Source organism: Ascidiella aspersa, chromosome 5 (assembly GCF_963924565.1).
Source record: "Ascidiella aspersa chromosome 5, kaAscAspe10.2, whole genome shotgun sequence".
Lineage (NCBI taxonomy): Eukaryota > Metazoa > Chordata > Ascidiacea > Phlebobranchia > Ascidiidae > Ascidiella > Ascidiella aspersa.
In genome coordinates this window covers 3,365,079-3,378,407 of record NC_139451.1, presented here as the reverse complement: position 1 = coordinate 3,378,407, position 13,329 = coordinate 3,365,079, and the positions used below count along the sequence as shown (strand labels likewise).

The window sequence follows — 13,329 nt, the reverse complement described above, 5'->3', positions numbered from 1 at the left end:
AATTAAACTATATATAAATAAAATAGAAGGGAAAATTCGCAAAATATAAATCAAATGTTTTCAACTTGTTTTTTCGGAGTGCAAAACTGTTATCCGCAAATAAAAAAAAACTAAAAAAAACTTGGACAACACCAATGGAATATCTTTACCTCAATAAAATAAATATATAAAAAAAAAACTTACGCCCATTTTCTCAAGAGACTTTGCAAGAACGTCGCAACCCTTCTTCTGGTTGACAAACACGATGATGGGAGGGGTAATTCCCTTCTCCAAGATTCCAAGAAGCTTCTTTCTATAAAGGAAAAAGAAAATAACAGAAAGACAAAATAACACCAACCTGATATAGTTGTCTCACTGACTTTATACAATTTTTTGGGAATTTTTAGCCCTTTTTTTTTTTTTTTTGTAAATTTTATAATAAGGTTTTTTATTTTTTATTTTATTTTTGTTTCCCAGAAGCTTCTTTTTGAAACGGAAAGGAAAACAATAATAGACAAAAGCCAATATAGTTGTCTCACTAACTTTAACAATTTTTTGGGCTTTTTTAGCCGAGTTTTTTTTATTAAATTTTATAATGAAGGCGTATTTTTGGAAATTTCACTGGCTTTAAACAATTTTGAAAATATCCAGGCTTTTAATTTCTTCCCCTAAAGACCAAAACGTGAAATGAAAAAAAAACACACCTTTAATATAAAATTTAACGATAACAAATTCAGGAAACAAACTAAAATTGGTAAAAAATGAAAAAATTGAAATCAACAGGTGTTCCAGAAGCTTCTTTCTAAAAAAGAAAAAACAATCCCAACCCGACATACTTGTCTCCAGTGTTGTAAAAAAGTCATTTTTAAATGACATAATTCCCTACCAAGCCATTTACAAAATAACTAAAGTCCAAGTAAAGACTTTTTGAATAAATAACAAGTCAAGTCCGTGTCATAAAAATTAAATGATTAGTAAGCAAATTGTTTTATGTGCAAAATTGAAATAAAAAAAACGTGGTAATCCCACTGGCTTTAAACAAAACAGTCAAACTTTTTTTTTTTTCTTGAAGCATAAACCGTAAAATCGATTTCTAAAACAACACATTTATTACAAAATTCAAAAAAACCCAAAAAATCCGCAAAATAACTAAAATAATAATCTTACTGCCATTAAAGAAATCTCGCAAAATAATTGTAAACAATTTATTTGTCAATTTAAACCCCACCTCTTTTCGTTTTCTTTGACGAGGTAGACAATTTGCTTGACTCGTTCAATTGGCTTGCCTACCGAGCCGATGTACACTACAGCAGGTCGTCGAAGGTAGTTTCGTGCCAGTCGCTCAACAGCCGCTGGCATTGTAGCGGTGAACATGACTGTCTGGAGTAGACAATACAATTCGATCAGGATTATAGTGCAAGCAAGGCCACAGTAGAAAAGAACTAGCCTGCGGTGAGGTTTGAACTCACGACCTCCGGATAAACCTGGACCGTTTCTCTACCAACTGAGCTATGCAGGCTCAGAAGGCAGCGAGTCGAGATACAACAATAGCACCGTTGCCTGCTGCATTCTGTTCGTAAAACTAGACTGTGGTGAGGTTCGAACTCACGACCTCGGCTATACCGGGACCGCCGCTCTTCCAACTGAGCTACACAGCGTCAGATGGATTGAGTCAAGAAACAACCATAGCACCGTTGCTTGCCACATTCTACAAGCAACTTCAAATTGAAGGCGATCTACATCACCATATCATTCAATGAAAGAAGCATTTTCAAGCTTTCACTATTTCAATGTAAAATCGCTGAGTTAAATCGCAAATTACGACTGAAATACCTATCTAAGTTTGTTATCAGATCGGCGCCGATGCCGCCCTAGTATCGGGCGATAACCGATACTACCACTTGACATCGGGTATCGGCTGCGATTCGATAATATTTGCAACATTAGAAAAGTAATTTTCGGAGCATTGAACTTAATGTTTGTAAAAAAACACAAAAATATGGACTTTCAATTCCTAGGTAAAAGCAAGGAAACTATACAGATTACGATTCCTCCCCGAAAAAGTATAATATTTTTAGTTTTTAATTGAAACAGATGTTCCAAACAAATACTGTCGTCAGTCCTAAAAACAACAGGGCAAAAGCAAATAGTGGTAAGTCAGCATTCCATATATTGATCGAATAAATCGGCTGAGCAAATAGCTAGTGTTGGCTTTTTGAAATCACCGGCCACAATCAATTGTCGTACGTGACTAGAACCACGGATTTTTAACCTTTGGAATTCAAGCCCTTACACCAGGGGTGTCCGACACGCGGGCACGCGTGCCAAAGGTGGAACGCTACCTTATAAAAATGGAACGCAAGCCCCTAAAAATACTTTGTTATTCAGCCAATAGTCAAATAAAATAGTAAATTTGTTATACAGCCAACTGCAATTGTTTATTCACAATAACAATCGCGGCAATTTCGACAACTAACAATTACTTCTGATACTATAACAATGGTTCTCAACCTTTTTTCTTTCGTGGCCCATTTTCGTTGCACATAAATTTTGTGGCCCAATAAACTATAAAAAGGTTTAGAACAAAAAATAGCGGAGCATAAATCAAAACAGATTATTTATTCAACCGTGCATTAGTGAGGTACTTGCTTCTGAAAAATAAGTTTACGTTTCATTTACATCCCAAACCATCATTCCTGTAAAATTAGGTATAGACACAAATGAAACTAAATTCTTCAATAAATCTAGCTTTTTTAAATTGGTCTGTGGCCCACCTAAAAAGCTTCCATGGCCCACTGGTTGAGAACCGCTGTACTATAACATTATACTGTAGTGTAGGCTGGCATTCACATAATTATATAGCATGGTGTGAAGAAACAAGAAGCAAAAGTCAGCTCACCAACGGACACTTAGATGCAGTAATGCGCATTGCTACTACACAGCTTAAGGCCAATCTTCAGAGTTTGGCTAAAAACAAACGTTTGCAAAAACACAGTTTTGGTGAAACATGAATGATTTGCTTGATTAAATAAGCAAAATATTTTTAATGCGCAAATAAACTTTTGCATATTTGTAAAAAAGTGCTTTTAATATATATACTCGACGAGCAATAGCTACCGATTGAAGTGATTGTGTCTAGATCAGCGGTTCCCGAACTTTTCTAAAAAAATTGCCCGGTGGACCCGTTTAAATTTCACGGTCCTATAAAAATTCAAGGGTCACTTGACCCATGTTTATTGTAGTACACTATAGTGAAGTCACGATTCTTTCTAATGTAACAACTTTCTAACTAAAGCGAACGATTCGCTGATAGCAGGTAGCACAGCATAATAGATGCTTTAGTTTAGAGACATTATAAAACACGCTATATGGTCGAATAATAAAGCATAACCAAAGACAATAATGATTAAAGATAATGTTTCAAACATAGGTTTTTAAACATAACTTAAAGACTATTCTCCTTGTGGACCCTCTGAAACTGCTGTACGGACCCCAGTTGGTCGGCGGACCCCAGTTTGGGAACCGCTGGTCTAGAGTTAAAGAAGTTGGAGGTATTTTAGCGGCCTGCTCCTTGGAGTCAGATACCTACAAGGAAATTGTAAGAGACTTAAGCAGCCATCGGCTCTCGCCTAAAGACTGAAGCCCTAACTTACCCGTAGCAACCCGCAACGCTTATACTCCATTCATACATCCCCCGTCCTACTGCAAAGCCGCTCGGCTTTGGAATTAAGCGGCTAGCATGGGTTCGCCTGAATTGACTGCGATCTGGGGTCGGCCGCTACAAGTCATCCATGCACAAATGGGGCCTTGCTTCTTCTGCGGCGTGCGAGTGTGGCGCGGAGGAACAGACCGCTAATCACATTATTTTGGAATGCCCTATCTATCGACCTCCCAACGGGATGAGCGGTCTGATTATTCTGGACTGTGAAACAAAACGCTGGCTGGTTGAAAACTGCCCAGACATATAATACTGGAGAGTAAAAAACGTCCAAAAGAAAGAAGAAGAACGCTTATACCGATATTACCGCTTTACTTACTTGTCTGTACTTGTGCTTGGAAAGGAAGTTTGATTTCATGATGTTGCGGTCTTCCATTGAATCAGCGTCCGGTTTCTGGTTGGTCACCGGCATGTGCTCTGTTGAGAAAAGTGTGCATATCACAAAGCCTATATACAGAAGTAGGTTTGAATGTTTCGAATAAACCTAAAATAATGGTTGGAGGCTGGAGTTGAGTGCAAAAGACCATACAGAAATACGAATTATTTTAAACGTTTCTAATAGCTCTTTATTCATTTTCAATATCAAAATTATTCTTCCTTTTTAATTAATTTTGATTTAATAAATTAATAAATTAATTTGCCTTTTCGCGATTTGTTCAAACTAGTTTTATATTTAACTGACCAAAAAAAAAATACAGTAAAACATTTTCTGTGTCTGATTCAGCATCCCCGCACCCCCTTGGAACAGTTTTTGCACCCCTGATTATGAAATTTAAAATTGAGTTTTCCCAGTTAACTCTTTGTCGCCACTTAGCGGTTGCCGTATTTCCTTGTATTTTTATATTGGTGTGCCGTTTTAAGAAACCCTTTCGTAGGATTTTTTTTGTGGGGAGGCAGCAGTGTTGTAATGACTTAAGTAAATGACACTTAAGACACAGTTTGCAAATGACTTGACTCAACTTGACTTTAGTATTTTGGACAAATGACTTGAAATTAAGTGTTTTCCTAAGGCACATTTTTTATAAAATTGGGTCATTTATCCTAATTTTTGCACACAAAACAATTTGCTTGCTATATGTTGCGTTTTTCTTATTTTTTATTTGAGTTATTGCTCAAATAGTCGGATTACTCAAAGACGAGTATACCAGTTTTAATTGTTAAAGTTTTATTTTTATGAAAAGGAGTTGATTTAAAATCATATGAAAGCCTTATTGAAATCTAAGTGTATAACTTAAAAGAGGTAAACAATTTTTTAAAAGAAAAAAGATTTCGAGCAAAAATATTTCATACTTTGACGCTGGATCTTTAAATGTATTTAAACTTAATTTCATAAGGACCAAAAGCCGCAGGTTTCTCTATACTTCTTATAAAATTAAAAAAAATTATGCCAACGCTTAAGTCAAGTTATTTCAACACTAGTATACACCGTGTCCCAGCTAAAGTCGTACTGATCAATTACAGCGTACGTCCTGCTAGCTTTTATCACACAAAAGTTGTGAACTGGACTTACCTAGGATCTTTTGTACATCTGGTTCGAATCCCATGTCAATCATTCGATCGGCTTCGTCCAACACAAGATAAGTACACTGGCTCAGCACAATGTAGCGATTCTCAAGCACGTCTACCAAACGACCAGGCGTGGCAATGACAATCTGCACATAAAAGCATTAGAAGATTTCGATCATTGTTGTAGTCATGCAGTTGAGTTTTATATGAGGCAATAGCGACTGGGAATGTAGTGGAATGGTCAATTTTACTATTAAACTTTATACAAGCCGTCTTATATTGCGTGCATTGGCAATGTCTTGTTATTAATTAGATAATAAAAATACAATCCCACAGGGAGAGCAACATATTTATTTATAATCTAAAAAAACTCGGCAAAAAAAATACCCCATTTATAGCTCAGAGCTTTCTAATTAGCAAGTTAACTATGCTCATTGAATTTCAATTTATAAAAGAGATTTTCGAAGCATAATAGTTGGCGGTTGTACTTCGAGTCTACGTCGTTTTTTTACACCGAATATTAATCTCTTTAATACGTATCAAGAATACCAAAGCCCATACAGATGTAGTTAGCATTTTGTGAACGCTTCAGAAAAATCCTAAGATTATGGCCGGAGGTCATAGTTAGACGTAGAATGAATATCAAAGCCCATACAGAAGTAGGTATCATTTTTTTGACCATGTTGAAAATGAACAAAGAGTCATTCGAAACGTTCGCAAAATGATACCTACTTCGGTATGGGCTTTGATATTCATTCTACGTAATAAAGAGATGATTACTTTGTGTGAAAAAAAAATGAAAAAATATATTTATTTTTAACTCAAATTGAATAGAATTGTATACAAAATTGAAATTTTTCGTCAGTTTGGGTGGAAATGTTCAGTTACCCCACTCATACCTCGCAGCCGATATTTTTGTCACAAATCTTTGGCAAGCCCTCAATTTATTTGCAACTCAAATAGAATAACATTGTATAAAAAAATTAAATTTTTCGCCAGTTTGTGTGGAAATGTTTAATATCTGTACAGTCTTTGATATCCATACTTAGTCTACTACAGGGGTCGGCAACCTTTCGTACGCAGTGTGCCAGATTATGAATAGTGTCAAAATGTTAACAACTCGCGTGCCCAACATTTTTCTATGTTTGGTTTCCCACTGGCAATCAGGGCTGCGGAGTTGGTTAAAAACAACCCGAGTCCGGCCGATTATGAGATTTCATCGCGTCCCGAGTCCGACTCAGCCTCTGTATTTCACCAATTTACGTAACTAAAATATGGTGGATATTCCACAATCGATGCTTTTTAAGCTGATAGCCCGATACCTAGAAGTGTTAACTATCAGTTTCGCTTTTTGTTGGTTTCTCAGTCGCACAAAAACACACGTGCTTACTTTGAATGTAGAACAGTGATTCTCAACCTTTTTTGCTTACGGACCGGTAAAATATTGAAACAATTTTTGCGGACCGATAGACCTTCAAAAACTAAAATCAACCCAAAATGTAATTATCACAAAAGTATACAACTTAAAAGCAAATAACGAAAACTTCAATGTAATGAGAAATTAGCTGCTGTCTTTTTGATATCATACGTGTTATACGTGTTCTATTGAAGTATTTCACATACAACTGGTCTTAAAGTTTAAGACTTAAACAAGTTGTAGCTTACTTTTAAACAGTTGGGCACAACACTTGCAGCATTGTGACGTACGATAAAGTCAAAATTAGACCATTAGCTCTATGTTACGTCACAATGCTGCAAATTATGGAACTATATAGAAGTTCTAAATTTGATGGACAAGCCTTCAAAATCTTGCTTTTTGCAATTGAGATATAAATTTGAACTAAATTTGCCGGACCGACAAAAGTTGACGCGAACCGGCGGTTGAGAGAACCACTGATGTAGAATGACCTGCTTTAATGTAGTGAACGTTACGCCAAATTTGGGGCATGGTGACGTAATACGAACGGTTATTGGTAAACAACAAGTATAGCGCCGACAAAAAATAATATTGAGTACAACACAGTTAAGACATTTATTTGTGACACGAACTATTAATGTGTGCAACCATTTAGTTAGCGCTAGTGTTAGTGATGTACTAGTTATGTTAATGATGTGGTAGTGATGTAATGCTTGCACTTTCTTAAGGTGATATGACGTGCGCGTTAAACCATTTGGCGTGCCATGCAAAATCATCTTGCCTGCCACAAGTGGCACGCGTGCCAAGGGTTGCCGACCCCTGGTCTACTACAACCTCCAGCCATTGACTTAAGGTACGTTTGAAACGTTCAAAATGCTCCCTACTTCTGTATGGGATTTGATATTCTTATTACAAGAGACTGTTATTCGGTTTAAAAAAAAATTAAAAACAAGTTTATTAGTATTTCAAATTGCATAACATTATATAAAAATTTAAATTTTTCGTTAGTTTGTGTGGAAATGTTAAATATTAACCAACTCATACCTCACATCCCATCCTCAGTTTAAAGCCCTGATCTTCCCTAGAAAGACCTCCAATAACAGCAACCGTCCTTATTCCCAGCTCCTTGCCAAACTTAATCGTTTCCTCTTCGATCTGCTGAGCAAGTTCACGCGTTGGAGCCATTATGATCGCATAAGGGCCTTTGTCTGCGTCTTCAAGACTGCCCAAAACACGGAGTTTTATTTGTAGTAAATTTATACAAAACTTAAGGAAGAAATCTATACAAAGCCCCCTAAAAATCTAATTTGTTTTACAAATTTATTCAATGAAACATGCACAATGCACACATATGTGTGTTAACAACTGAGATCTAGCCCTTCTGAAGCTGCTTTTGACCAACGATTACGGCTTACGTATAATTAGTACAACGAAAGCCATCGCAGACTCACCGAATCTGTCCATCAATGATGCAAGCAAGGCAGACTAGAAAAACAACTAGCCTGCAATGAGGTTCGAACTCACGACCTCCGGTCAAGCCGGGACCGTCCCGGTGAATCTGCAATGGCTTTCAGTGTACTTGTTTTAAAAATGTAATGACTTTTCACTGTTTTTAAATGACTTGACTTGACCTAAATCGTTTCGGTAAAATGACCTTATGATCGCATAAGGGCCTGTTATTTATTAGGAAGAGAGGGGGGATCAAAATTTTAAGGACTTTTTTTAAATGGATACGTTTTTTTTACATTTACATAAAAAAAATCAACAACAATACCGTTCGATTTTGGGCAGCGACATGATCCACGTTAGAAGCGGAATTAAAAAGGCGGCGGTTTTTCCTGAGCCGGTCTCTGCCACCCCGATGATATCACGATTTAGGAAACCGATTGGAATGGCCTGTCGCTGAATAGGGGTGGGGTCCTTGTATCCGACTCTGTCAATCACGTCCAGCAATTCCTTTGGGAGGTCTGTACACTCGTTCCACTTGCGAATCGGTTCTGGGATGTTACCGCCTTTTGTGCTGATGTTGTAGTCTTCCCTAAAATATAGGTGTAAATTTGAATATAAACAAATGTTTTTTTGTGATAATATCGCCCTTTGTTCTAATGCTACAACAGTTTTCCTGATATTTGAACTTAAATAAAAAGCATTAGTGATAATATTTTCCCCTGTATATGAAAATTTGAAAGCAAACAAATCCAATCCAACATACTGTTACGTCATAGTGCATTGATAATAACCCCTTAAACGGGAACAATAAGTGTACTTAGGTTAGAACGCAATTAAGACAGGACTAAATAAAAAATGTAACAAATCGTATTTGTTTTAATATTCCCTTTTGTGGAACAATTGTAGCCTTTCCTGTTATACAAGAGTAAATTTGAATCTAAACAATTTCAGTCCAACGCACTGTTACGTCATAGTCCAGTGATTATAACCCCTTGTCCATAAACAATCAGTGTAAATGTTACAGTATAAGTTAGAACGCCTTTAATACCACAGTAAATTTGAATCTAAACAAATCGTTTTGGGATAATTTTGCATTTTGTGCTGATATGATAGTCTTTCCTGAAATATAAATGTACATTTCAATCTAAACAAGTCGCATTGGTGACAATATGAAAATAAACCATCAGTATAATGTATAATTGTTATGGTATAAGCTAGAACGCATTGAATTCCAGAGTAAATTTGAATCGAAACAAATCCAGTCCAGGATACTGTTACGTCACAGTACAGGGATAATAACCCTTTGAATTTAACATAAATATAATCAGGTTATTGTTACCGTATAATCATATTAGTAATAATATAGGGCATTTTAAGCTGATGTTGTAGTCTTCCCTAAAATATAGGTGTTAATTTGAATATAAACAAATATTTTTTGCGCTAATATTGTAGTCCTTCCTGCAAATAGCAAGCTCTAATTTAAATCTAAACAAATTTAAAATGTAGCATTGTTGGGTTATAAGAGTTAGTAAAAAGCTCATAAGTAAAAGTAAATTTGAATATAAACAAATCGTATTAAGTTATAATATTTCCATGCTGTAGCGAACCTACCGATGTGCATCCACGTTCATCGAAGCGTGCAGATCGCCTTTTTTCCTATTTCGCAATTGTACATTTATAAACGCGTGTTTGTGCTTTTGCTACCTATTTTCCTTAACTTAACCATGTCGCAGCTACACAATAAAGCACCAACCGCTTTACTGGTGACCCCGCGTCTTCAAAACGTTTTTTGAAGGTCAAAAGAAGAAATTGCACAACTGGAGTCTAAGCAAAGTTAGTTGAATGACTATCGCCTGTTCTACAAAGCTTCCCACGTTCTGGGAAACACAGCTAGGATTTTGGCTACTTGGCTCGACACAACGCAATCGAAGAGCGCTTGCTTTCGGCATCTGCGCTTTCCCGATAGGAATTTAGTTGTTTATTCTTTCCCGGCAGGAACGGCAGCGCAACTATTCAACTTCACTAACTGGACAATCAAGAGGCAGCGTTCATTTCTTCCATTTTCTACCCGTTCCCGGTAGGAACTTGAAGCGCGACTTTTTTGTTTATAAACACGTTTTCTCGGGCGAACAGAAACACCTGTTTTACGAGAGTAGATGCCCGCTCTACTCGAGACGTTTTCTCGTTGGCACACTCGTCCCTGGTGGCTACAACACATGCCGGAGGATATTCGATTGGCAAGGCCGCTGAAGAAAACTGCTGCTTTCACGCTCGTCGTGAACGTCGCACCAATCCACCGGGTTCCGTTCTTAAGACCGCTTATGGAAGCTAGCCTACCTGCGTTTGGTACTAGCTCTTCCTCGCTCGTCTCGAACGTCGCAGAAACCCTTCAAAGGATCCGTTCCCAAAACCGCTTATCCAAGTTCGCCAACTATTTTCGCCGTTGATGCAACCCGCAATATTCACTACGTCACCGACGTGGCGTACTTGAGAGCGAATTGAACTCGCCCACATGCATATAGTCGCAACGAAGCAACCCGACGAACTTCCCTGCAACCTACGCAACTTCACACGTGCCCGCTTCTGGAGGGGGGTTCTGTAGCGAACCTACCGATGTGCATCCACGTTCATCGAAGCGTGCAGATCGCCTTTTTTCCTATTTCGCAGTTGTACATTTATAAACGCGTGTTTGTGCTTTTGCTACCTATTTTCCTTAACTTAACCATGTCGCAGCTACACAATAAAGCACCAACCGCCACAATAAAGCACCAATTATTATGGTATAAGTTAGAACGCCTTTAATAAATTTAAATCGTTTTTGGTGATATTGCCTTATCAGCTAAAATTTTAGTCTTTTCTGCAATACAACAGTAAATTTGAATCTAAACAAAATCGCTAAGTAAAGGTAAATTGAAAGCAAAACAAATCGTATTTGTGTTGTCATTGCCTTTCGTGCTAATTGTAGTAAGCAAATTTTGTAATAGGCTACTAATATTGGTGTTGGCTTCATTTTAAGCAGGTTTTTTTAAAGAAAATTACGTCTAAATACATTCAGTGCAAAAATGCTTCATTTTTAATTAAACTCTTTTTTTAGAAAAATTGATTACTTTTTAAATGTACACTAATATTTCAATTTGGCCTTTCCGATTTGAATTTGAACCGTGATATTGTTGCGCCATACGCTATCAGTAATTAAGACATTGGGGCTAATGTTGCAGTCTTTTTCAAAAAGAAAAGGCATATTCAAAGCAAAACAAATTTCTATTTAACCAAGTGTTACGTCACAATAATCCTAAACTTTGTATTAGTAGCTTTTTTTAAAGCAATAGCTTTTAGATAAAACAAATTTTTGTCAAAGTAGTTTTACGGCACAGGTTTAACGTTCTAGTCTGTTTTGAACCTTTCTACGATAAAACAGACCGCAAAAATCATAATATCGTTCTATTTTGCATTTTGCGCAAGGTATATTTCTGTCAAAGTAGTTTTACGGCACAGGTTCAACGTTCCAGTGTGTTTTGAACCTTTCTACGATAAAACAGACCGCAAAAATCATAATATCGCTCTATTTTGCATTTTACGCAAGGTATATTTTAGTCAAAGTAGGCACAAGTTTAACGTTATGGACTCATTTGGACCTTTTTACAAAATAAAATATATATTTGGCGAACCTGAAAATTCTCCAATCTCGTTCCTGCATTTCAGCTACTTCCTTCTTACTCCAATGACGATCGTCCCACAACTTCTTGCGCTCCTTTCTCTGCATGTTTTTGAGACGTTTCCTGCCAACAAGCAATACAGTATTTAAAGATACACAAATACGTGAAGGGATAGATCAGTGCTCTTCAACCAGTGTGCGCGGTGCACCAAAATATGTATGGGGTGTGCCAGTACGAAAAGGTATACAAGGGTGCATCACAAACTTTTAGTGAACCATTAATATTTGACGTAATAAGAATGTTAAAGCCCATACAGAAGTGGGTAGGATTTTTAGCGTTTCTAGTAACTCTTTATTCATCAAAGTGTACCTACTTCTGTATGAGCGTTGATATCTTATTATGTCTTACTACAACCTCCAACCATTATGCTATAAAAATTAATATTTGACATTCAGGATATTATAAAAAAAAAACTGATGTATAAATGAACCCCCGTATTTTTTTAAATGTTGAAAATTGAAATAGTTTTTTGATATTTTCTCAAGTTTGTTTGAAAGCTGTTTTATGACATGCAATAGTACTCGCAAGCAGCCTGCAGCCATAATCGTACTCTCAACGACAATGTGTAAAACTTCGGCAGCTCCGCTCGGTTTAATTGACATGACGATATTGATGTGCATAATGATTTTTCATATCGCTTTTTATTTTACGTTGTAAGTGAACAGGGTGCATGAGTTCGCAAACAACTTTAAGCGAACTTTAAGGTTGAAGAGCACTCCGCTACATCACAGTTATTGAACACAGATAAGGAACAATTTGTCACTATCTAATTGGTGAGCTCAAATTATTATTTGTAGCAGAGTGTTGGATCATGGCATCTGGTAACAAGCTTTATTGGCACAACCAGTTATTAGCCTCATAAGGATTTTAAATTTAAGAAATTAAAGGACTTTTCTTGTTGTATTTTTTCGGGTATTAAAGTTAACTATCACTAGTACAAATATTAAAAATATCAGTCACTCGACAATACCAAAAATATATTTCCACTTAGCAGCATGATGGTTGGAGGTTGAAGTTGAACATTGTAGGGAACATTAAAGCATACACAGAAGTAGGTAAGACTTTAAACGTTTCAAATATCTTGGTGTAAAATGAATAAAGAAATGTTTAAAACCTTCAAAATTCTACCGACTCCAATATGAGCTTCGATATTCTTACTATTCCCACTTACTTTTCCTGTTCTTTTTCTTTGATTGTCCTTCTTTTTTCAATGAGGTCGTCGTAAAACTCTGATTGGTGTTTTTTCTGCGATTTAATGTCGATTCCAGCCACAAAACCGCGACCGTACAGATGGACTTGGTGCTTTTCCTTGTAACTGAGCAAAATAAATTATCGAAGAACTAAATAAAAACAAAAAATTGTAATTTTAAGCTTTAATTCAAGTGTGCCGCCAATACTTGGGGGTAGGGATGAGGTTAGGTTAAAGGTTAAATAAGGCCTTATTCTAGCCATTTTAAGTTGTATTCTAAAGGGTTAGGTTTAATTCTGATTTAGACAATATTCTTGTATTATTCCCAGTTTGTCTTATTCTTGTGACTGTGTTT

At 36.5% G+C, this 13,329-nt stretch overlaps 1 protein-coding gene across 1 annotated transcript in view; it reads right to left on the bottom strand.

The window, feature by feature from the left end:
* LOC146141503 (putative ATP-dependent RNA helicase DDX23) overlaps window positions 1-13,329 on the bottom strand; it is a 29,803-nt gene that overhangs the window by 6,828 nt on the left and 9,646 nt on the right. Inside the window, exons 7-14 of the mRNA XM_083389426.1 lie at window positions 12,957-13,100; window positions 11,738-11,848; window positions 8,395-8,658; window positions 7,665-7,842; window positions 5,208-5,349; window positions 4,017-4,114; window positions 1,208-1,359; window positions 184-292 (exon numbers count right to left, since the gene is read on the bottom strand). Of these exons, the coding sequence (XP_083245552.1) occupies window positions 184-292; window positions 1,208-1,359; window positions 4,017-4,114; window positions 5,208-5,349; window positions 7,665-7,842; window positions 8,395-8,658; window positions 11,738-11,848; window positions 12,957-13,100 (1,198 nt within the window). The remainder of the gene's footprint in view (window positions 1-183; window positions 293-1,207; window positions 1,360-4,016; window positions 4,115-5,207; window positions 5,350-7,664; window positions 7,843-8,394; window positions 8,659-11,737; window positions 11,849-12,956; window positions 13,101-13,329) is intronic.